This window comes from Camelus bactrianus, chromosome 17, assembly GCF_048773025.1.
Source record: "Camelus bactrianus isolate YW-2024 breed Bactrian camel chromosome 17, ASM4877302v1, whole genome shotgun sequence".
NCBI lineage: Eukaryota > Metazoa > Chordata > Mammalia > Artiodactyla > Camelidae > Camelus > Camelus bactrianus.
In genome coordinates this window covers 4,204,802-4,229,195 of record NC_133555.1, presented here as the reverse complement: position 1 = coordinate 4,229,195, position 24,394 = coordinate 4,204,802, and the positions used below count along the sequence as shown (strand labels likewise).

Below are 24,394 nucleotides of genomic sequence, written 5' to 3'. Positions count from 1 at the left end.
GGTGCTTAATAATTATTTGTTAGGTAGATGTGTATGAGGTGACAAATTTGCACAGAAACAGTGAGGTCTGGAGGGGCATGAGCTGTCCGGAGAGACTTCACAGAGTTGGTGATGCCTGCAGGATACAGGATGGCTGGGGGGTTGCCAGACGGTCACAGTGGACGGGGCAGGCCCTTTCATGTGGCTTGGTCCTGGAAGCGGCAGCCCAGAGGCGAGATCGTGGCAGGCGTGTCTGCGAGTGGTGGTCTGACCTGGTCCTGGTGGCACCGGGGCACCATAGGCAGCCACTTCGGGAAGTGGCAGGGACCAGAGCTGGCGTCAGTACAAGGCCGGGCTGGCGGGCTGAGGCCGTTGGGAGCCTGCAGCCTCTCAGCTCCAGGGGGCGGCAGCAGTAGGCCAAGAGAGTGCCAGTGTCACGAGCTGGGGGTTCACCTCACCCCTCCAGATGCGAGACCAGTTGATGCTTTTTACTGACAAGTGAAAAAGCTTTGCTGTCTCGCTGCCTCTTCCCAAACACCCGCCGAAGAAGTGCTGGTGTATTGGGAGGTCAGAGGTGAGGGTGCTCTCATTCTTGGAAGCTGCTTGGTTTCTGAGATCATTGCAGAGCTGTGCTGCAGGCGTTTCCAAGGAGCACGCAGTTAAACCCAGCTCTGCTTCCCAGCTCTGCCTTGGCGGATGTCCTTGGATGCATCGCCCACGTTTGGCGCACCACCTGTACAGTTTACTGTGTTCCCATAAACGTCCGTCAGGAACACGGGCTGCCCTGCTGTGATGACTCAAAGCAGTTTGCAGGTTGTGAGAGCGGTCACACCACGCTCACTTGGGGATCTGTCACTGGGAGCTGTTTGTTGTTACGATGTTTTGGCCCCTAACCAAAGTTAGTCATGAGACATTAAAGCCATCATTAAACTCATCTTATTAGTACTATCAAAGGAGAAACTTACTGAGGAGGTTTCAAGGGACATGAAATTTGAGGATTTCAGCCTCCACAAACTTCTGTAGTGTACTGATGATTTAAGTCTAAAAAAAACCAACTCATTTGGATTAAGACCCTCCCCACCTGTAATTGGTGCCTAAAAGCAGTTTGCATAGGTTCATAAAAGCCATTTAGGCCAATAAGAACAAGCCATTGGTTTCATCAATTCTTAGGGAAAAGTTTGTTTGCTGATAACAGAAAGTTTCTGAAGAACTTACGTTCTGACAGACCTGGAAGTCACCTCTTGCTAGGCAAGGACTGGGCTGAACCTTCCCCAGCTGCAGTGTTGAAAGGTTCTAGAAAGGGAGGGAAGCTCGAGTGAACTGAGCAGTTCGGTGCTTGGCAGTTGCTTTTTTAAACCTCAGCAGGAGTTAATCTCACTAAATCTTTAAGGAGGCTTGATCTTGCCCGAGATGAGCAGGTGACGAGTCTATGTGATGCCTCCAGGGCCTGGGGATTAATGACAATCTCAGCCCAGGGCTGCGTATCTCAAAGGTCATTCTTCCTGTTACACCCTGTGGACCAAGAAGGGAAAATTGAGGGAAAAGGAAAGAGAAAGAAGGACTTGGCTTTTTGAAGAACCAACTTGTCTTTTCCATTGTGCCTTTTGGCCACCATCTGCGTCCATCTGAAAAACCGCAGTGTTATGTATTAATAAGCAGTGGACTGTGGGAGAGCAGAAGTCAGAATAAGCTGGGAAGGCTGTCACCATAGCTGCCGGAGAAGCAGGACACGGTGTCCACCCTGAGGAGGACGGTGCTGAGAGCCGGGCCTGCAGAGACCCGCCTGGGTGGCCTGGCAGTGTGACCCCACCCCCACCCCGCCCTGGGCGGGATCCAGACCTATTTCTTTGTTCTCTCTGCACAAGCCTTGAGCCCCTTCTAGGCCAAGGGAACCATGCAGGGTTTCTGCTCTCACAGAGCTTACATTCTAGTTGGAGAGACACACAGAAGAAAGATACTTTCAGACAAAAATAAATGCTCCGAAGAAGTTGATCGGGATGGGGGTTAAACCCAGTGGTCAGGGAAGACTTCCCTGAGAAGTGACCTTTGACTCTGGGGCAGAGCACGTCAGGTGTGGGAATAGCAGTGACAGAGGTGAAGGCAGGAATGAGCTTTGTGTGTCTGGGGACAGAGGTGAGGCTGGCCGGCCAGGAAGAGGGGTGGGTAGACATGCAGGGGCTGGGGCCCTGGGGGCCCTGGGAGCCACAGTGTCGCCACAGGGTGAGGTGACTCTGGCTGCCCTGCAGAGCGGGCTGCCCAGGCCAGAGCTCAGGGGCCTCTGCAGAAGCCCAGGCAGGAGGGAGTGGCCGGGACACCAAGAAGCAGCCCGGCAGGTGACGCCTGCATCTTCAGGGGAGCTGTAGGTTGGGATCTGGGTAAAACTGAGGTAGTAGTTCTCAAACCACTTTATTCTCTTAAAAATCATTGAGGGACCCCAGAGAGCATTTTTATATGGATTGTATCTGTCAATGCTTACCAAATTGTAAATTAAAACAAAATTTAAATGTTTATTAACTCATTTTAAAATAATGATAATATACCCACTGTACATTAACAAAAATAATCTTATGAAAAATATCTATATTCTTTTAAAACAAAACAAATCCAGTGAGAAAAATGTCATTGTTTTTCATTTTGCAAAGACTCTAAGGTCCAGTTTTATAGAAGTCTGCTGAGTTCTCACATCCGATGCTACCTTCAGTCTGTTGTGATATCACATGTCTTGGAGCCTCTGGGGAGAATGACTATGAACAAGGCGTCCAGTAATGCCTTAAGGTCATGAAATGATTTTGACCTTGAGACCTCCTGCAAGGGTCTTGGGGACCCTGGGACCCCCAGTCTAGGCTTCAAGAACCACTGTGGTAAAGAGAGATGTCAGGTGGCCAGAAGATGACCAGGGGGTGGGTGCGGGCAATTCCCGAGGATCAGGAAGGTGTTTCCTTAGAAGGACCTGTTGCTGCTTGAAGCCCCCGACCCCTTCACAGTCTGTGGTCCCCTGCCCTGAGCACCAGGTGGGGAGGAAACATGGAGTGAGTGGACCAGAGGCCTGGGGGCTCAGGGCAGGGACCGCCTTCCTTCTGCCACAGGGCCCTCTAGGAAATCTGGTGATGAATCTCTTCTTCCATCCTCATGTTTAAAAGGAAAGCAACCCAGTCTTACGGAGACCCATCATTTGGTCACCACTGCGGACCAGTCTCACCTGAGCCTGTTCAGGTGTAAATGTGGATCCTAGTCCCCTTCTGCCAGCAGAGCCGACAGCAGGGCCTGTTGGCTGGTGTCAGTGCTTGGCATCATCTTGTTTTTATCAGAAAGTTGCTTTTATTTCCACATAAGTGTAATTTTACTCAATTACGGCAAACTTTCTTTGTGGTTCCTCCCGCCTCCCCAGATGAGTAAAACGTGGTGCTTTATCATGAAGTTCATGGAAAGATGGGATTTACTTGATGGGAAATCACTGTGCAGCGAGCGTGAGCAGGAGACTCATCTGGTTACACTAGCTTTGCCCTGTTTCCACAGATTTCTCCATGTTTCTTTCTGTACATTTTTCCCCAGTTTAGTGTGGTTATTTTACAGAGGAAAATCCAATGAGCAACGATTCCTACTGCTCTTATACCTATTTATATCACTTTTCAGTTTAGCTGTGTGGTTTTTTTTTTTTAAAGAAAAAATACTTGGAAAAGTTCATATAAATGTGTTTTTACTGATTTTAAACCATTTTGTGGCATTTATATTTTAATCCTTGAAATTTGAATGAACCATTTATGTTTAAAAATAAGTGACCAATTTGATAGTGATAAGGATGTTAATTTGTGTTTATGGCAAAGAGAAATCAGTGTGTAAAATAATTTCTCAAGAACGTGGAACGGCTTCTGATGAGCGTTTTCTGCTTGCTCCGTTTTCAGGCTTTCTTCCTGGTCTACGCTCTTGGGTGTCTGAGTGTTTACTATGAGAAGGTAAGAGGTTTTATTCAGATACAATCCACTTAACATTTTCCTGATATTAAAAGCAGGTTGTTGTCATTTCCATATTCCTTTAATACAAATGTGTCTATTTTCACTGAGTAGAATTGGAATTGAATTTTTTTCCCTAATTTTAGGCCTTGAGCCCTCAGCTGGGACTGTGTAGGCAAAAACCAGCTTTGACTGTTTTAGAGTGAATTTCATTCCCAGAGACTGGGAGGAGAGCAGTATCTTCTAGAATGATCAGGAAATCTGCGTCAGAACAGTACTAAGAACTAGCAGAAATAGAGCCCAGCGATGTTCAGCGCCTCCTTCAGTAAAGGCTGTGAGTCAGGTGCTCGACTCGCAACATTCTGATCCTTTCCTCTGCGTGGAGAGGCTTTTGTAGATGAGGTAGTCACAGCTCAGAAACAAGTAACTCACCCACGGCCACACAGCTGGTCTGGTTGTAATTAGGATGTGAACCCATGTCAGGGCAGCTCCGAAGCCAGGAGCTTGTGCTGTAGTCTGCTGCTCGTAGAAGAACGTTAGTGCCTCACAAAACAGAAACAGACTCACAGACGTAGAAAACAAACTTATGGCTACCAGGAGGGCAGGGGGTGGGGAGGGATAAATTGGGAGTTTGAGATTTGCAGATACTAACTAATATATATAAAATAGACAAACAACAAGTTCATACTATATAGCACAGGGAATTGTGTTCAACATCTTGTAGTAACCTATGATGAAGAAGAACATGAAAACATTCATGTATGACTGAAACGTTATGCTGTACACCAGAAATTGATACAACATTGTAAACTGACTATACTTCAATTAAAAAAAAAATATACACATACACACACACAAAGAAAAAAAAAGAACATTAGTGCCACGAGGAGTTAATACCATTGCTTTACTTCTGGTAGAGGAATTGGGAGGCGGAAGGGGAGATGTCACCGTACACTTGTGGATGTTGTAAGTTTTGGAGCATGTAAATGTAAGGCCTATTCAAAATTATTCAAATGAAATTAAGATTAAGAAGAGAAAGGTAAGCAGGGCATTAGAACAGAGCAAGTGTATTTTATCCTGTTCTCGGGAGCACATAAATTTTGTCATTCACCAAAGTCTGACTATATGAGACTTTTCCACGAGTATTCCAGCGGCGTGGAAACGGGTGTCTGGGTGATGGGTGACTCCTTTGTCTGGGCGGTGTTCATTCTCCACCCACCCTGCCTCCTCCCCGGGCCTCAGCTGACATTTGTCAGAACATTCCAGCTGCCTCATAGAACCCCTCAGCCCCTGAAACCGGGGGCTTGTCCAGACTGGAGGCTCAGCCTTCTCTCCAAGACTGCTGCTTGTGTTGGAGGGTATGGACTTGAAGACCATACACATACGAGGTTTCCACCTGCAAAAAACAGCTGCAAAAAAATGAAAAGAAAAAAAACAAAACAGAAAGAAACCCAACTCTAGCTCACATTTATGGTATTAAAATCTCAGGCTGAGACAAGCAGAGGAAATCTCACTGAGTGACTGAACCGTAAACCAACTGAAGAAATGATCATTTTACTCAGCACCGAAATGAAGCGGAAAACCTCCCAGACTGACCTAGTTTTCCTGTTGTGTTTTTGTGTTCACACATAAGAACATCCTCTGACCCGAACTGTTCTCAGTCTCTTCAGGTCCAACCTTATAAACAACATTGGCTTCTATGCAATTAGATTATTAATTTGTGCCATGATATAAATTCTCTAGCTTCAAAGACTCAGTGGAGCATCTTTTCTTTTTTTCCCAAAGCTTTTACAGAACTATTCTTGGCTTTTCTGAATGTGGCCAGACGAACCGTAGCTACCCACTGGCGTCTGTGCATGTTGGGACGTGTGGACTCCAGACCCCCCCCCCCCCCGTTCCTCTGCCCGGATTGTCCTTGCAGCCACCGCTCCTGTCCCCCCACCGTCACTTGGCTGCTTCCCATCTCCAGAGGGTCCTTTCCCGAGTCCTCTCGGGTGGTGCTGTGCAGCAGAAATGTGACAGGAGTCTCAGACAGGAGCCAGCTGCATATTTTTTAATTTTCTGGTAGCCACATTAAAACCGTTTAAAAAAAATCAGCTGAAATTGATTTATGTTATTTACATAGTTTATTTAACCCAATATACTCAACATCACTGAGATAGCTTACGTTCCTTTTTTCATACCAAGTCTTTGAAATTCAGTGTGGTTTATGCTGACAGCACATCTCAGTTTAGGTGCGTGGCCGGCGGCTGCCACCCTGGACAGTGCAGGTCTGGGTCTCATGGTTAAACCCTTCGTCGTGGCCGCCGTGTTTGTTGTATCTTCAGTCCACACTTGGTACAGGGCTTGATTCGGTGGCTGGGCGATGGGTGGACACAGACATGACGATGCCTGTTCTTCCCCCGACAACTGTAGGAGCCTTTAACGATTGCGAAACTCTGGAAAGCCTTCACCGCAGTTCAGCCCGCGTTCAGGACTACGTACATGGCCTACCATTACTTCCGAAGCAAGGGCTGGGTGCCCAAAGTGGGACTTAAGTACGGGACAGATTTACGTAAGTCGTTCTCGGCTCGGCAGGCGTGAGAGCCAGGGTTTGTGTGGGATCCTGGGGTGAAGGTCTGATCCGGCGCACGTGCTATTGCTGTTTTTTCCACTAAGGTGAGGTCCTCCTTCTGGCTTAGATGAGGTTTGGATTGGGTTGGAGGGTGTGTCTGGAGTGAGCCAGCGACAAGGCATTCTAAGGATAAAACCTGGGAGGAGGGCCCGAGGCCCCCAGGCAGGCTGGTCTTCTCTTCCCCTCTGTGATCTTAGGAAGAGCCTGGTGCCCCTGCCCCACCCCTCATTAGTGTGTGATCATGTGATGTAGGGCAGTCCCTTGTCCTCTGGGATAATCTCATCTGGCTAATTGTGTGCAGTTACCCCGCATAACTGTGGTAATAGTCACAGCTGTCGTTTACTGAGCCCTAACTCTGCCAGGCGTCGTGCTAAGTGTCCGGCATTCATCATCTCACTTAGTCCTACGGCAGTTCCGTGAGATCGGTGCTCTTTGATCCTCATGTATCTGATAGATTTGTTTTGAGAGAAAGGGTCATTTGCCCCTAATAGTTTCTAGGGCTAGTAACTCTTAGGGCTGGGCTTTGAATCCTGGAGCCCAGGCTCTTAGAAGCGTCTACACAGTCCTGCCTCTAGGATCTTTACTTAAAGCAAGGAGTCTGGACCTGGCGAGCACTTCATTCAACAGACAATTGTGAGGGTCTCGTGGGAGCCAGGTCTTCTCAGCTGCCAAAGACGCAAAAGTGAACAAGACAAACACGGCTGCCCTGAGGGAGCTGCTCCCATGCTGGAGCGGGTGGCAACAAGCAAACACACAAATACGTTCTGCAGGTTTGGGGTCTGAGAAAAATAGGGCGGAGTGAAGGGGCAGAGACTGAAAAGGAAGTTAGGGTGGCTAGGAAAGGACACCTGTGCCCCAAACAACAACAGAAATGTGGTTACTGTGAGGGAACAGGTCACTTGACAATCTGGTGAAGAACACGGGCGGTACAAAGGAATAGCCAGTGCAAAGGCCCTGAGGCAGCACGAAGCCAGTGCCTCCGGAACTTAGAGATCCCTGGGGAGAGTGGCGTGAGGTGATGTCCAAGAGTCAGGCTGGGGAAGATCTCGTCTGGCCTGGCCAAGACTTGGGATGTTATACTGGTTATTGGAAAACAGTGATTTAGATTTAATGACTTACATTAGTAGGACCTTTGTCTGCTTTCTTACTAATAGACAGTGGGGGGCAAAGATGGAATCAGAGAGATGAGCTAGGGAAGCTGAGCCCTGCAGACAGAATGCATGCAAGATTGGCAGGGAAGAGAGGAGTTCAGGATAACGCCTAGGTATTTGGGATGCAGGTAAGTTCAGTGGAGATACTGTGATGGCATGACTTTGGAGCACAGGAGAGCCTGGAGGGGTCGTTGTGTGCGGGGCGCCTCAGGCCGCCGGCCTGGGTGAGTGAGCCTCAGTCCTTGGCGCCTTTCAGCACCAGGGCCGCTCCTCCACTAAGTCCCTGACAATCTCCACATCCTCCCAGCAACAGTGCTCCCTGGGTACTCTTCAAAATTGTTCGTGAGGTTCAAACAAAAGTTTCAAAGCACTTGAGTGGCCTTCTAAGAAGTTACAGCCCTCGAGGTCTTGAAGTCACCCCTTGTCCCATGTGTTTTTGATTTCCAAAGAAAGCCAGTTCTGTCTTTTAAATCTGTAAATGCTGTAAAATTGAGTGTGCTTAACCTAGAATCATAGGATGGTCTTCCGGAGCCCCCAGGACCCCCTGAAATTTTATTCAGAATATTGTGTTTGTAGATTGGTGTGTTTTTCTGGGTCAGGAGTTGGTAGATTTCATTAAATTCTCAGTGGGGTCAGCAGTCATGAAGATTAAGATGTGCCCATCCCTCTAAGGTAAGGGGTTCCTTTTGTTCCTTCCATGCCTGGATTTCAGGTACAGTATCCTAATGCAGGGTCACCCCACGAATGATCAGAATCAGCTGGAGGCTGGTTTGCTAGGTTTCCAGGTCGCTGCATTGGCCGCGGGTCACGTTGAGATAAGTAATGTGCCTGTTTCATTTCCTTCGCTGGCTCCCCGCCCCGTTCTCCTCCTCATGCTCTTGTAAGAAGAGCGGCTTGGTGCAACGCCCGGCAGGCCTTCGCCAGTGTGTGCCTTATGTGGGTGAAACTTGAGCAGAATCTTCCAGTCGACGCGGCTGCAGTGACACACTGAGGGGTAATGGGGGTAACAGAGCTCCTGAGGGTCACTGCCGGCTCTCCCTCTTATGAAGGCTGTGTGGCCTCGGGGAGGTCACCTCATCTCTGAGCGTCCATTCCCTCATCGTGTAACATGGATAACAGCATCTTAATAAAAACATCTTCTTTATAAAAAAAAAAAAAGAAGTTGCAGGGAAGGGACTGTTGTCGGGTGCCTTGAGCGTACCTGACCTCACGTGTTTTCAGTTCTCACGCCATGTTTGTGGATGCTGAGTAGCGAGAACTTCCCTAATTTAAAAATAAACTGCCTTATAAGGGTGGATGAAAGGATGGACAGATGGACAGACTCTTAAAAAAGAAAAGAAATCCGTCAGCTGCTGCTTCCCACCTGCCCAGACCCTCTGCCCCAGGAGGGGCGGGTCACGCACTTCCAGCCTCTCGCACGTCTGGTGTGAGACCAGGTCTCCCGCCCAGCAGCAGCGTGAGGCTGCCCTCACGTTTCCGGCTTTGGCAGGAGTTCAGGAGCCGTGCTCGCCTGGGGTGAGGGGAGCGGCTTCCTAAACTTGACCTTGTCTCCAGGCACAGCGAGTGGTGCCTGCTGGTTTCTAACAGCGTCGTTTGAGCGGTGAAGGCCGGTGACGTAATCACACACACCCTCGCACTGCCGCCGCAGGTTATTCTCCCTTAACAGGGGTTCCTCCGCGGAGAAGTAATGGCTCACGACGAAGGGCCGTTAGGAAACTCACATCTTACCAGGAGCGTCTTCCCTTGACTAGGTCTTGGAGGTCAGGTTTCATTCCAGAGCAGTACTTGGAACAGGTGATAAGGATCTCGAATCAGGGGCACCGTCAGGGCCAGTGGACCTTGACTGCCCACTGGTGAAACCCAGGCCAGAAACCACGTGGGAGCCTTTCCTCCTCACCCCCAAAAGCTCCCAAGGCCGCTGGCTCCTAGGATGACGGGCACCTTGCCTCAGTGTTTTTCCTCTCCCGTCTGATTTAATCTTCGTGCTCCCGTGAGGCGTGCGGGACTCACCTCCTATAGCTGAGGAAATAGAGGTTTAAAGGGTCAGGGAAGTTGCCAGGGGTCCCAAGGCTGGTAAGTACAGAGATTAGGGCTGTCTGAGCCCCCACCCCGTGGACTTCCCACCACACCTAACTAATCTTGCCAGACAGCTAAAAACCAATCCCAGGTTTATGCTTTTGTCTTGCGCACACAGTTACTAGTTGATTTAACTCAGTTTGACCTGAAGTTCTAGTTACTTCAGAGCCTCCTTCCTACCCACTCCAATTTGGGGTTCATTTTGAGTAAGTGTGGTCATGGGATTTCTCAGCTCCCTGCAAATCAGGAGTTGCAAAACAGGCAGAAGGACGGAGCCACGGGAAGGCTGCAGTTACAGGATGTGCAGAGCCGTAAGGCGGCTCGCTGGTCACTGCCTCCAGCCCGGAGCCGGCAGCTGGCTCTGCCCCCCGGAGCGGCCCTGCACAGAGCAGGGGGTGCGCCTTCATCCCACCCCATCTTCACGTCTTTCCTAAGCCACCCTCCTGGCTCATTTTTCTAATCCGACTTTAAACATACAGTGGTTAATTAACATTTCCCATGTTGGCACACACAGTCCGTACTAACTCATGAGTATTTTCACACGCAGCTCCCAAGAACATTCCCCTCCGTGGTTATAATACCATGTAATACCTAAGAGAAATTAGAATAATTCATTAATAGCATCTGAATGTCCAGTCCATATTTAAATTTGCCCACTTGTCCCCACAGTGTGTTCTGTGGCTGTGTTCTTTTTGATTTGATTTTTCTGACAGGCCCCAGTCAAGGTTCATTTAGCGCATTTATCACTCTTGCAGCTTCCCTGGGCTGCCAGGAGGAAGAGCACACACTAGGGGACATAAAGCAGCAGAAGTTGCTTCTGTCACAGGTGCAGAGGCCAGAAGTCTGAAAGCAAGGTGTCAGCAAGGCGGCCCCTCTGCCCCCAGGTCCTCGCCTCCCCCAGCTTCTCGCGGTGCTGGGCCCTCCCGGCTGTGGCTGCATGGCTCCAGCTCCTGTGAAGATCTTTTTTCCAAATAAGGTCACATTCACAGGTTCCAGGGATTAGGACGCGGACGTGTGTCTGGAGGGCCACCATTCAACCACTGCAGTCTGTTTGGCCTCTTTTAATCTAAGATTCCCTCTTTTTTTGTGACATGGACCTTTTTTGAAGAGCCCTGTAGGATGCCCTGCAATCTAGGAACGTCTGGCTGCTGCTCCGTGGTTAGGCTCGGGCTCAGCGTTTTTCGTTGCACAGAGGTGATGTGCGTACCTCCAGGGCCACACCTGGAGACATATGACGTCAGGTGGTCCAGGTGCTGGTGATGCCATTGGACCCTTTGGCTCGGGCGGCCATTGTTGAGTGTCTGTCCTAAAACTGCACCTTCCCTTTCGTAGCTCGCAGGTAGTTTGCAGGGTGAGACTGAATACTGGGTTCCCCAGTAATTACAGTGGTTCCCCAAATTGATTGCTGCACTGGTCACCATTCTCCATCGTTGCTTCCACACGTCATGTCCGCCTTTCATGTAAGAAAGCGCTTTTCCTCTCCGTGTTCTTGCAGGCTTTATTTTTTAATGCCCACTATTTCTTGACTTCTGAAGCTTTCATCTGTCTCCTGGTGAGGCATTTTTGTAAAATTGTTTTGTTTTTCCCTCTGGATACACTGTCATCCTCATAGTCACTATTACTGTAGGTAACTGAGCACCTCCACCTGCGTGATTACCCCGTTTTCCATAAAGAGATTGCAGCACAGGTGTGATTGTGTGGTCTTGGCACTGACGAGCCCTGAACGGGGGTCTCTCTGATGCCTGCGTTCATGCTTTCAGCGCCTGAGCCACCAGCATCGCGGTTGGTCCTCTGATGGCCCGAATGGGGGGCGGAGCTGCTTTCCAGCTGTGTCTTGTTCCAGATGCACCGTAGGTGTATTGATCACAGATGACGTGAGGGCTGGAAAAGATCTTCACTTCCCCTCGTGTCTTCATTTGATAATCTTGGACACTGAGGCTCAGAGAAGTTAGTCACTTGGGTGAAGTCACACAGCTGAGAGTGGCAGAGATCGGGCTGAAGCAGAACCTCTGAGCACAGTCTCATTCCAGTGCCTGGTTTCCCTCTGCTGCACCACAGCCCCAGAATTGAGAATTGTGTCTTTGTTTACTTAAATTTGTGCCTTTACACAGTGAGTTTGAGCTGACTTGCCTAATACTTTAAATGCAATTTAAGTAGGAAGTAGATTAACAGAAAGGAAACGTGACTGTGGAAAATAGAGGTGAAAGGTTACTGTATGGTCCATGGGATCCGACACTCTTACTGACCTCGTGGTGCCTGAGCCAGAGGGAAACCGGATTAACTACCAACTGACGTGCCCAGAAGGAGAATTCTATCAGTTTCTCAAAGGAAACAAAGCTTTTCTGCCTTGATTTTTGCACAGGGCACAGCCAAGAGCTTACGGAGTAAGTGTGTGTTAGTTAAGGTAATTCCTGTAGCTGCTGTTACATATAAACCCCAGATTTCAGGGACTTCACCCTCGAAGTTAATTTCTGTTCACGTGAAATCCAAAGCCGGTGTGTGTGTGACGGGTGGACCAATTCCCATCCTAACGGTGCTGCGGGAGCCTGGCTTCTTCCTCGTGACCCCACGGTCTTCACGTGGCTCATTCATCTCTAGCACCAGCACCCTGCTCAGTACCGGCCAGAGGAGTTCAGACACTGAATTCCATTGACTGGAAAGATTTGAAATGAGTAACTAGATGTTGGTCCACGTTATACCAACTTCCCAAGCCTGACACGATGTCACCCTCTCCAGAGAGTGTGAGACAGAAGCCGCTTGTACTTGAGTTTGGAGTTCATCTGTCTGGTGGAGGGTGGGACAAGGGTGTTAGGGTCCTGACAACATATTTGTTATGCTAACTGCTTTTTGTTTCAGGGGCAAGAACAATTTGGGTTTTAAAAATAGACCACAGAGCGTATTGCACATTACCTGCATACAGAGCTCTGGGGGTCTGTGTCCCTAAGAATTTGATTTTGAGTGGTTACACATTTTCTTTCTTTTTCTTTGCAGTGTTGTATCGAAAAGGCCCTCCGTTTTACCATGCCAGGTTTGGAGTGATTTTTTAAATAAATTAATGACGTAAAGGGACAGGAGGAAATTTCTGCGCTTCAGTTTAATTTTCAGTGGTACACAAACAAGTAGAGTCAAGTTCCTCCTGGCCTGACAGGAGTAGATGCTGTGTGTCTGTGCCTTACACGGTAGTATCATTGCACTGGCTACACAATGAGAGGTAGGCTAAGGTAATGTACGTTTTAGTATTAAACATCGAGTTAATCTGTGCAGTTATTACTATACACTAATTGTTCATCTTAATATCAGAGAGGATTAGTGTCTAAACAGCTGAGTGAATTCGCAGCTTTCATGTTGGGAGAAATATTTTTGTTCCTTTTCTATCAGTGTTGAAATCAGACTGAAAGTTTGTTGAGTTGAGTTTTTCATTAATATCTTTCTCAGTAGTAGCCCAGGGGGATTTAGGATCCAGCCATGTAAGTTTTATTTCCTATAATTTCGTTCTTTGTGGGGCAAACAGTGTTCTTTTTAAACGGGTCAACTTGGTGCTTTTTGTTTTTAAAATGCTCTTGGCGTTTTTCCAGTTACTCCGTCATCGTCGAGCTAGTCGACCACCGTTTCGAGGGCTGTCCTCGCAGGCCTTTCAGTTGGAAGTCACTGGCCGCCTTGAGCAGAGTTTCCGTTAACGTCTCCAAGGTAACACAGCATCAGCTTAGCCATTCTCTTAAATGTTTGGGTTTTTCGTCTTAAATATGGTAGGAGCATGAAAGTCGTCTGTAGGAACCTCAGAGCGTTCCTGCCAAGGAGGCTCTGGAGGATGGTCCCCCGTCATGTCCCCCGCCACCGGCAGCCGGGGCCTGAGCTTCACGGTCTCCCATGGTGACGGGTGTAGGTGGGCGCTGCCTCCTCCTGGGGGCAGCCCAGCCAGCACGTGCTCAGAATCACATACTCACGGAGGAGTCAGAACCTTGACGCGTTTCTCCGTTACACTGGGAGTCTCTGGGTTCTCTGCCCCGCTGCTGCTGGAGGCCTGGTGGGCAGGGAAGCAGAAGGGCCAGCAGGCCCAGGTGACACCTGCCTGGGAACAGGCGAAGTCACAGAGGCCTCCCCCTGTAAAAGGAGCTCTGTCCTGGAGAAGTGGGGTCTGCACTGGCCCCAGTGTCGTGCCGTGTCGTTAGCACGTTTACTGTCCTAGGTGCGGGTTTATAATCAGCTTTTTGCTCTGTTTGCGTCCTCTTGCCACGTCAACGAAGACTAAACGGCAGGTCTTTAGTCTAGATCCAGGGCCCAGGTGTGTTCCCAGGAGGAAACTTTGTGAGTTTGGGGAGCACACAGCCAGGGGGAATGGAGATGCCCCGTGTTTCCCGCAGTCACAGCCAGATTTGTGTTTCTCTTCTGTGGGATACAGAGGTGGTTTTTCATGTCTCCGTAGGAGCTCATGCTGTGCTATTTGATTAAACCCTCCACCATGACTGAGAAAGAAATGGAGTCACCAGAATGTATGAAACAAATTAAAGTTCAGGTAGGTGAACTCAGAGACAAACTCGTGTCCTCTCAAAGGTCCTGTCCATCGTGTTGTGCCCTCTGGAACGCGCAGTCCCTGGACAGGATAGGAAGACCACCTCGCCTTGGCCACAGAGAGCCGCTCAGGCCCTTTCCCCGCTCAACCCGGCCTCGCTTCCCCTGACACCCTGCTGCCCTTTGTCCAGTGATGTCACCTGCTTTCTGTCCCCACCACTCAGCTGCAAGTGCTCGTAGTCTGGGGCCAGCCCCAGGCCTCTCCTGGGTCTCTGTGGGCTTGCTGCCTCCTTGAACTCCTCGTCTGGTTTCTGGGGTTCTCTGTTGAGATGAGGCCCCCACCCTGTCCTCCTGGTGGGGTTTTCCTGCGGGGCTGCCGAGTCCATGGTCCAGTCCCCCAGTGTTTGTTCCTGTTTCTGTCCTTCCTCCTTATTTGCACCCCCTCCCCACTGCAGATCTGCCGGTCAGTCTCCAGGCCCATTCCCCCGTTTGTCCTGCTCGTGGCCACTGGGTTAGCTTTTCGTAAACTGCCAGTTCAGGTCCACATCTCCCTCCCCAGGCTGACCCAGACACACCCGTGCCGTCATGGACCTGGCCCTGTGTTAAACACTGGGGTTTGCACTGGCGCCCCACTCCTGAAACTTGCAGGAGGAAACCACAGTTGGGGCGAGGGTGGCCCGGAACCCTCAGGAGAGGACAGTGGGTGCCGTTCCCGCGCTCTCCGGATGGTTAGTTACTAGGAAGGGAGCAGGCGTCGCGCTCGTACAGACAGCCCACCCCTGCGAACACGCGCTCAGCATGTCTGTTCATTTCTGGTTTTGAAACTCACCTTTGTGTTCTGATTGATCACAGGAAGTGATTCTAAGCCGCTGGGTTTCTTCACGGGAGAGGAGCGACCAAGACGAACTCTGACAGCTGCACCTCAGTGTCCGATTTCCCCACCAAATGCTTAGTCTCCTCCGATAGGCCCAGTGCAGGGCGAGGTAAAGCGTCCTTTGTAATCGCCGTTGATTTAGAAGTTTTAAAGGGCCTGGCGCTCCCAGCACTGGAAAATGTGCTTTAAAAGGTAAAATTACACGGGAGTCGGGGGAGGAGCCCTGTGCCGGGACTCCTGGTCCTGCCCTCGCATCGGTTCCTGACACGCTGGCCCTGAGCTTCTCGCCGCTGGGCCTCGTCCCCTCCGTGGGGGTGCTGGACCAGGTGCGTCCCAGGAGGGCTCTCCCAGCACCAGGGAGCTCCTGTTCCTCTCTGACTTGACCTGAGCATGATCGTCGTTCACCTTTACTCCGCCCTCTGCAGTTTCCAGTGCACCTCTGGGCACAGGCCTCTCCTGTTCCCCACGTCCAGCCTGTCCTGGAAGAGGGCCAGCCAGGTCTGGACATTGCAGGGCCCTGTGTTCCATTATTTTCAACAGAAAAAGTGATAGTGTGTCTCAGATTGTCCAGGGACTTCAACCAGCTACTCAGACACGGAAAAATCCGTTTACTGTCTACCAAGGATTTCTGTATCACAGGAAACATATAAAAACCACAATTACCTAATTATTTAATTCCCAGTGAACTCATTGGTGGGCACGTTGTGTGGAGCGCACACAGTATTTATTGTTCAGTATTAGATAAGAATTGTATCTCGCTTCACTGAACTTGTTACAAAACCATGTGGTGAAATGATGTATGAAGATGCGTCGTGAATGCAGTTAGCACTTGGTAAAGCACAATAAACAGCCCTTCTTAAATCAGTTAAATGTCAGTAAAGAGTTGTCTGGGGGGCGAGGGGAGGGAGGGCACAGTGGGGAGTGAGGGAGAGGGACCCAGGGAAAGAGACAGGGTCTGAGATCCATCCAGCGTCCAGATTCAGGTCACTGGCAGGCAGGCTTTTCCTCGGCACAGGATACTCCAGAAGCGGATGGCTGAAAATCATCTGTGGAAGCTGTGAGATGAAAAAGACCAAAATGGACCTCTGTTTCCATTTCCTTGACCCCGGGCTTAGCACTCCTGACAACCTGAGATGCTGTCTGTGGTCGTGAGTTTAACTCACTGCTGCTGTTCTATCCGTGATCCTTGCTGTCAAATCATCAGGCTTGCGCAACCTGCATCTTAAAGATGTGGCGGCCGTTTGACGGGGCTCCTCCCCCTCCCCTGCTTGTGACCAGAGGTGACCATCAGTTTGAAGGAGCTTCTTGGTGGTGAGCTCTTTGCTCTTCATCAGTGATGGGAGTGGTTGGTCAGCATTTTTACCGTCTGCCTTGCTTCCTCCAGGCTCCTTAGACAAAGTAAAGGACACGGCTTTGAATCACCACTGTCCAGAACCTTGAATGTCAGCCAGAAATCTCAAGAGCCGTTTCTTCCCTATTTCGGTCATCATTTGTGATGACACTTCTTCCCAAGCCTCATCCGTGCATCGAGTGCCTTTATGAGGAAAGCTCCTCTATGGATGCTTCCCCGAAGTGCTGTCACCGCGTCAGCTCTCCAGTTACCTAATTGTCAGCCAGCATGCCTTGAAGGTTATGGTGACTCCTTGGAATAAAGGCTACACTGAAGATGTAGAAAAGTGGAAAGACCCTGGTGATTACTGGTAACTGAAAGCTCTAGAAGGTTGCCTGGAAGCATCGTGTTGGGTCAGAGAGGCCCCATGTGAAGGGTCCTCCTCTGTCATGTGTGCAGTCTGAGCACCACACAAGGCTGGGCGCAGGGGTGATACACCAGCTGAGGTCTTGGTTTCCGTCACCCTACTGGTTTCCAGCTAAAAGCAGCATTAGCTTATCTTGGAAGCTCTGTGACCTAACACTTCTTTCATACCTTTTGAAATAAATGTATAAGTTGGCATTTGTTTTCAAAAAAGGAAAAAAGCTCAGGTTCACCAAGATGGGAAATCTGCTCTGCGACAGAACCCCCCTTCAGGAGTTTCTGTGGTTCGGTTGGGGAGCTGCTGCCGCCTCGCCCATGCCCTTCAAAGCATTAGGCCCACGTGGTTCTTAAACCTAGAGAACCTTCCAGGCTTGCTTTAAAACTGAAACCCACCTCCACATCCTCTCTCCTCTCCCTCTGTAGCAGCATGTGCTCAGTGGCGTCTCGCTGATGGGCTGCGCATCCTCCTTACAGGAGTCTCGCGAGCTTGAAGACAATGGCTCGCCCTGCTCAAGAAGGCCGAGAAGCTTTGTGGAAGCAACACTTTTCACTAGTTTTATTCTGTCACCCATTGTGCAAAAAGCCATACGTGGGGAGAGGGGGAGCGCAGGCTCAGCCAGGGATGTGTCATTTGTTTGATCACCTTTCTCACTGTCATTCCCGCCGTCTTTTCCCAACAGGGAACTTCTTTGGCATTTGAAACTCGCCTACTTTCTCCAGGGACTTCTCCACTTACTTAGGGGACATTTTCATCTAGTGAAGTGGGGAAATGAGGTGATAACACACTACACAAAGGGAAATATGCGGCCAGTGTCACCTCCAGGGTGCAGAGCAGCCCCGACAGTAGGGAGTGGGGGCCTTTAAAGGTTTATTTGAAAACCAGGTCATGTGGCACTAAGAAAGTAGCATAAAAGTGGCATTTTTGATACTAACAGTTCTCATTTTAATTGTTTTGTGACACATCGCTTACCTTCTGTTGATATTTGGATGTTGATGAAAGCAGCCTTCTCCTGGATCTTCTCTGGCAAATTGCTGACCCCTGTGCCGTGCGTCCTGCGTACCCCTGGTCGCTTTCAGAGTGCTGGGGTTATGTGCACAGGTTTGGCACTCAGCCCTGGTCTGAACCCTGGTTTTGCCACTGTGTGACTTTGGGCAGGTGAGTTTCCCTTCTCATCTGTAAAATGGGCATAATGTCGGTACCCACCCCACAGGGTGGCTTGGGGACGAAAAGGGAGGAGTGAGAAGTGTTTACCCTGGGTGGAGTCTTCCGTGATACTTGTTAAATGCAGCTGTAATGACTAATCATCGGGTAAAGAACTGGACCAGAGCAGCAGAGTCCTCAGATGGAGTGTGAAGAGAATGGGGCACACGGGAGTGTTCCCCAAACTCAGCGCTTTTTCACCTTTACCTGCTGAGGTCTTGATGATTCTCTGTACTCCACGGAATAGCAGACAGGGCTCTGTTTAAAGTGGTATCACTTTCTAGGTGGCAAGTTGGTGTTTCTCAGAGCAGCCCTGAAACTTACAAATGCACGTGTCGGTCTGCGTGCATTTTTTCCCACTGACGTGGCCAGTGCAGAGGAACTGACCTGATGTCTCTCTGAAAACAAGCTTTAAGGGTCTGTAGCAAGTTCTCTGAATATCTTTATTGCTGACTGATTGTCAGCTCCTTGAAAGTGGGTTTGGTTTTGGGGAATTAGACATCATTCGGTTACCACCCTGGGGAATAAGATTCGGTGGAAAGTTTTGACATTTGGTCAAAAATAAAGAGTTCTGGAAGCAGTTCCCAAAGAGGAATTCTGAACCGTTTTGCCCATTGGCTGTGTGGAGTCTGGTGATGATTTGGGTGTAAAAGTTCTAATGTGCCTCATGGTTCCTCATCCCAGTCGTCCCCTTCCTCCCCCAAAGGCATTGGATAAAGAAGGCAGACTTTCATGGTGTCCTTCCTGAATTTTGCACTGACCGTGAGCAGAGCAGGTGCTTTGCCGTGGTGGCCCGGACGCCGCAGCTGCTCACGCCAGGTCAGATGGAAGGAGGGACTGTCCTCCTGCGACAGAGGAGCTGCCGTCCTGTTTATGCGCATCGCCCTGGAAAGGCTGATTCAGGAGGGGAGCCCGGCTCCCAACTCAGATTCTAAGAACTTTTTTCCTTTTATTTTCACTGTTACTGATTGTCAGAAGGTTTCCATGTGCTTTTTACAGAAAAACAGGGCAGTGAAGGCACTCATTACTTCATAGATCGTCAGGGTCTCGCTCACCTTCCTACAGATGCCCATGTCCTAGACGCACACTGAATTTGTTCAGCACTGGTTGATTTGTAGGGAGAATTTTCACTGCTCTGTGAATAAAAAGTGCCACCACTTTACGCTGTAACATGGACCCCAAACCACAAGGGAAAGAATTCAGTTGTAATGCATACAGTTTTGAAAACCCAGGGCAATTTTTATTAATCTCACTAATTCTTAAACTGCAGTGAGCTGAAATATGCTTAAAGGAAATCCAAAACACTTTTTAAATTAACCACAGCTTGACGCACCGAGAGGCCCAGTAGCTGTTACAGGGGGTCACCCCTGACGTCCTGTCCGGTCTGCTGTGGTGCTCGGTGCTCAGCAGAGCCGCTCCCTGGGGGCGGGCTTGTCTCGGGATCAGGGCGGTCGGGCACATAGAAGCCCCGCTCTTCGATCGCCCGGTGCAGTGTGATGTACTTGGAAGCCTTCCTTGTCCTGGGGACCACGAACATCTCCGTGAACTGGTCCTTGTCCAGCGGCTCCTGGCCTTCCACGGCCAGCACATAGTTGATGAACGTGAGGGCGTAGCTGTAGCAGTTGTGCTGGTCCTCTTCGTACCTTGCAGGACAGGGCGGGGGAGGACAGGCTCAGCCCCAGAGCTGCCCGTGGCCTTCTGTGGTTGGAGTCGGGCTCACTCCGCCAGCGGGGCCCAGCACGTACCAGCACCCTTGATGGCAGAGTGTCCGCAGTGCAGCTCTGAGGGACACCTGGCGTCTTGGGCTGTTGCTACTTGCAACTTAAGTACAGATGGGCCTCACCCAGACCTTCACAGTGGTGACCTAGACTGCATAAGTCCCCATTTGGGCAGGGGGAGCTTTATTTCACTGAAATTCTAGATTCTAAAAGTGGAATTCCATGTCTGAGTTTCATGATATCCCACAGTGTCTATATTTATTTCAAAGGAAGCATCAAAACAGGTCTGCAGGTACGCTCTTCATCGTCTACAGCGATGAGCGAGCAAGGAATTCAGAGACTGATTTCAGAATTTCTAAAACTTAAAAGGGAAGCTGTAGATAGGTTGACATTTTGAACATCACTTAAAATTTTTTTGCTTTATGAAAATAGAATACTATGCATCCTGCTGTACATTATTATTAAATGGTAATTATATAAGTAAAATAATTCAGAGAGGTGAGTTCTGGTCCTTTCAGCTTTTAGAATGCTATGATGCTATTGTGTAAATGTAAGCTGGCTCACCTCTGCGGAAAACCCCAAGTCATTCAACCCCTGCTTAAATCCTGTTACAGACGCTGCTATCTCAGTACAGGCTCAGCATGAAGCTAAATGCAGCTTAGAGTTCTCAGTGAGCCGGGATCCCACCTGGTGGTTAATGAGGGCCAGGGAGCGGATGGTCTTTGCGGCCCCGTCCTACCTGTGAGGCAGCCAGGCCCCCGCACAGGAGAAGTCTTCCAGGTACTTGTCCCACTGGTCCATCAGTCCAAACATGCCGGGCTGCAGGAGTGGGATGCTTACACTCTGCTCCCAGCCCGCTTCGTCTCGCTGGACCCCGCGCACCGTGTAGTTATACACAGCTCCTGCCGCCAAAGCCAGAGTCACGGAGAAGTGTAAGGGGACACTTACCCCGGTAACTTCACACAACAGAAACCCAGGTCGCACTTCCTGATGGCCAGATAGCACCCACCGGGGGAGGCCCTAGGACCTCCCTCCACCAGTGGGCTGCTGCCCCCTGCTCTCTGCACCATGAGGTCAAGGTTGCCTCAGGGGACAGAGGCCACAGCAAGAGCTGGGACAATCATCGCCACGTGTGCTTGCTGAAGTTCTCTTTTTACAGAGGGGTCTGTCTTGTGTCCTTAAATCAGCAACAAATTTCTGCTGACAGAGATGGGCACAAATCCGACCGTTTGTGCCATTCCCTGAGTTCAAAACCAGCCCCAGGTTTCTGTTTACAGTGTCAATTTCTCCTGCCTCAAGGGAGTAGGAAGGGCTCTCATCAGACTTTACCTGCGGGGCCTGGTCACAGCCGCGCCTGCCTGGCCTCGCTCGCCGTTCGCCAGCCGGCACCTCCTGCGGGTGCATTGCCCGGGTCTTTCCCTGCAGGCTGTCCCCTCCACGCGAAATCCAGCCAAAGGAACCATTTTGTTTAAAGTCCTGCTTTTCTTACTTTTTAAAGCAAACCACCGCAGGCCCCACCACGTGCTCGGGGCTTATCCCTCCCCGTCTATCCCTGGGCTCCCTGCCGGGCCCTGGAGACCCGGGACCCTGTGCAGTGGGCTGTGAAGGATCAGGGAGTTGAGGTTCTGGGTCTAACACAAGGTGAGGTCTTGGACAACTCAGCCTCTCTGGGCATCTGTTTCTTCCTCTCTTAACACGTTGATCGCCTACCGTGGATCAGGTGCCCCTGAGGAAACTACTGTCACCCAGATTTGGGTGATGTGGCGATCAACATGTTAAAAACTAAAAAAAAAAAAAAAATTTTTTTTAGATACAGGCGTGCGTGCTCTTGACTGAGTGAGAATGAAAGCACTTCCACGTGTTGCGTGTTGTTGGCAGGGGGGCCTTGCTGCAGAGCCAGGCGTCACCCTCTGGGAGGGCAGCACGGCCCGCCTCCTGGCGCAGCAGAACCCCGGCACCAAGGCACCACTAGGTGCTGCCGTGATTGCCTCTTCTCCAGAAATACCGCCCTCCTCTGAGCGGGTACTGTGAGGCCTTTTTAGTGAAACTGCACTTACCGTTTGTGTTGGTTATTCCAACGTGGAGATCAGACCTTCCGTCATATTCCCTGGAAGAAACAAGTGGGGGTTTTTCCCTCTCATTTGCGTGTATTTGGCGTGAAGCGTTGGCATTTAAAGGAGGAGAGCGATGGGCCTCCCCTCTTGGCTGGTGCCGGAGCTCAGCACCAGGGGCAGGCTCGTGGCAGCCCTGTCTCCAAGCTGGTGGAGCCAGGAGTCCATCTGAGGTAGAAAACACTGCCCTGCGACCCCTCGGGGTTTTCTTGGCCCCCCCCCCCCCAGTTCTAAAGGTGGGTGTGCTGGAAGGCCAGCCCTGCTGGAGCGTGGAGTCTGCCTGACGCCTGGCTCCATGGCCAAGAGGCCCAGCCGGCAAAGGCAGTCAGCTGCCAGAGAAGCTCCTCGTTCTCCCCTCCTTCCAGAGGAGGTGGCAGCCTGCTCCTCAGACTCCTCAGACGGAGGTGAGAGGGTCCTGGGCGCGTCTCAGTGGGCTTCTACGTGAAATCGACACCGCCCGGTTTGGTCTTGCAGCCTTTGGTCTTGTGACTTGTACCTGCTTTTCCTGGACAGCCCTTATTTCCTGAAATTATTCTCTACCCGAGGCTGCGCAATAGATGTGTAATTCCACGTAATTTAACCTCCATGTGTGACCCCAGACCATCACTTCCTCGCCCTGAGACCCTCTCTGATCTGTTTCCTCACTGGTAAAATGGGAATGCCACGGCCTCCTGGCAAACTGGCTGGAAGAATATTAAGTGCCCGCTGAGTGTTGCCGCAGAGGCATCAAGTGAATCAGAGGGTTTTTAGATGACGAAGCTCCTTTGTTAGACCACAGGTCTGGATGTCGGGTTACTCATTAAAGCAAGCAGTCCCACGCTTTAAGATGGCCAAGGACACCACCTTCTTCAGCGCAACCCCCAGCTCAGCTTGTTGCAGCCACCATGAGTTTTTTGAGACCCTGTGGGTTCAGAGGTGAGAATGAAGCTGGGAAAATGGTTTTCGGTGGCTGATCACGGCGCTGGGCCTTCGTGTGTACTGTCCCCAGGTCCCTCCCTGCGTGCACAGCCTCACTCTTTGCTGCCTAAATCCTGCATATTCACTCCCTCCTTCCCCCCAGTTACTTCTCAGTTGTGTGACAGATACTGTCAGTGATGGTCATTCCTCAGGCTCTGGGCATGGTACCTGTTTGTCACAGAAGTTACAGACTAACTCAAAGGTATTATTTTGATAAGATTAGCTGCTGGGTCATTTTCCCGGTTAGCCTTTTAGCACAGAATCTATGGATAAAAAAATACCCAGCCTGTCAATTTCTCTCTCTTAAAATCGTGTAAGCAGATTCACTCCAGATTGTGCACCTCATCTCTGCTTCTGAAACCAGCAGGCCTACGTTTTAGGATTTAACACCCAGACACTGAAACAGTCATCCACCAAATCTCACACTGCATGGCACATACTAGAAAAAGAACATTTGAGTGACTAAACCCCAGAGGGAATAGTTTGTATTATCCAATGCAACACTCAAAACACTGCACCTGAGAAACGTCCCTTGGGTTGGCCTGAGGAGGAATGAGCACTTTTCTCGATGCCCGTTGGTGAATGGGTTAGCGATGCTCACAGGTGCTTCCCCCAGCTTCCTGGCGCCCATGTCCCGCTGGCAGAGAGGGCAGCACCGCGGCACGCTGAAGCTGTAGATGGGCTTCTGACAGTGGTTGAACTTGATGATGGGCTGTCCGGCCTCTGTGCGCTGCATGGCTTCCTTCCTCGGCACCCAGCAATGTTTCCTGGGACTTCCTTTTCCTCATCACACAGCTAGCAAGTGCCCTCCCCCTGGGGAACCCGATCAACAGTGATGTCATCCTGCCTGGCAGCTCCACAAGCCAAGCCGGCTAGGGTTAACCTGTAACCAGGCCTCCCCACAAACTGGTGTCTTAAAGAGCTAGTTCCATTTGTGCTGCCAGCGTTTCTTTCCAGCCTTCGTATATTTTGCAACGGTCAGTAGCCAGCTTCTACTCATCCTCTAAAGCCCTACTTTTCTGTGAAACATTCCTCAGCTTCCCCCAGCCTTCCTTTGCACTGGCAGTGCTGAATTCGTTTCTACCAGAGCTGTTACTAATTAATGAGCCATTGATTTGTCTGTGAGCTTCTTGGAGTTGGGGGCCAACATTTACTATTGGATTTCTAGAATAGGTTATATTGTCTGGGTTTTGAATAAATAAATGGAATCTTCACTTTGAAGCTATTTTTCTTTTGGTATTTTATATTGTAGAAGTAATCTTGCTCATAAAAAATTAACAGGACCGTGAGAAATAGGGGTAGTGGTTACCCTAGGTGGGGGGGTACTGACTGAAAGAGGGCGTAAGTGGGCACTGGGGCCTGAATTTGTGCTGATTCATGATCTAGGTGTTGATTATACAAGAGTATAATCAGTTTGTGAAAATTCAAGCTGTCCATTTTACTACATGCGCTTTATTATTCTTCAATTTTAAAATAATTTTAAGCAGCTGCACAAAAATAC

General features: G+C 50.0%; 2 protein-coding genes across 5 annotated transcripts in view; one reads left to right on the top strand and one right to left on the bottom strand.

Moving 5' to 3' along the window:
• TSEN2 (tRNA splicing endonuclease subunit 2) overlaps nucleotides 1-16,017 on the top strand; it is an 86,982-nt gene extending 70,965 nt beyond the window's left edge. For all 4 annotated transcript variants that reach the window (XM_045515347.2, XM_045515348.2, XM_074344311.1 and 1 more), the window contains 6 exons: nucleotides 3,882-3,932; nucleotides 6,345-6,483; nucleotides 12,762-12,798; nucleotides 13,346-13,457; nucleotides 14,194-14,283; nucleotides 15,132-16,017. In XM_045515347.2, the coding sequence (XP_045371303.1) occupies nucleotides 3,882-3,932; nucleotides 6,345-6,483; nucleotides 12,762-12,798; nucleotides 13,346-13,457; nucleotides 14,194-14,283; nucleotides 15,132-15,191 (489 nt within the window). In that variant the 3' untranslated portion in view covers nucleotides 15,192-16,017. The remainder of the gene's footprint in view (nucleotides 1-3,881; nucleotides 3,933-6,344; nucleotides 6,484-12,761; nucleotides 12,799-13,345; nucleotides 13,458-14,193; nucleotides 14,284-15,131) is intronic.
• A 2,355-nt stretch (nucleotides 16,018-18,372) lies between these two features.
• Nucleotides 18,373-24,055, bottom strand: MKRN2OS (MKRN2 opposite strand). The gene is made up of 4 exons (XM_010953071.3): nucleotides 23,412-24,055; nucleotides 21,883-21,932; nucleotides 20,565-20,727; nucleotides 18,373-19,750 (listed from the first exon to the last, which is right to left on the bottom strand). Exons 1-4 carry the CDS (start codon nucleotides 23,627-23,629, stop codon nucleotides 19,459-19,461), a joined length of 723 nt encoding a protein of 240 aa, XP_010951373.1. The 5' UTR covers nucleotides 23,630-24,055; the 3' UTR covers nucleotides 18,373-19,458.
• Nucleotides 24,056-24,394: the final 339 nt, after the last annotated feature.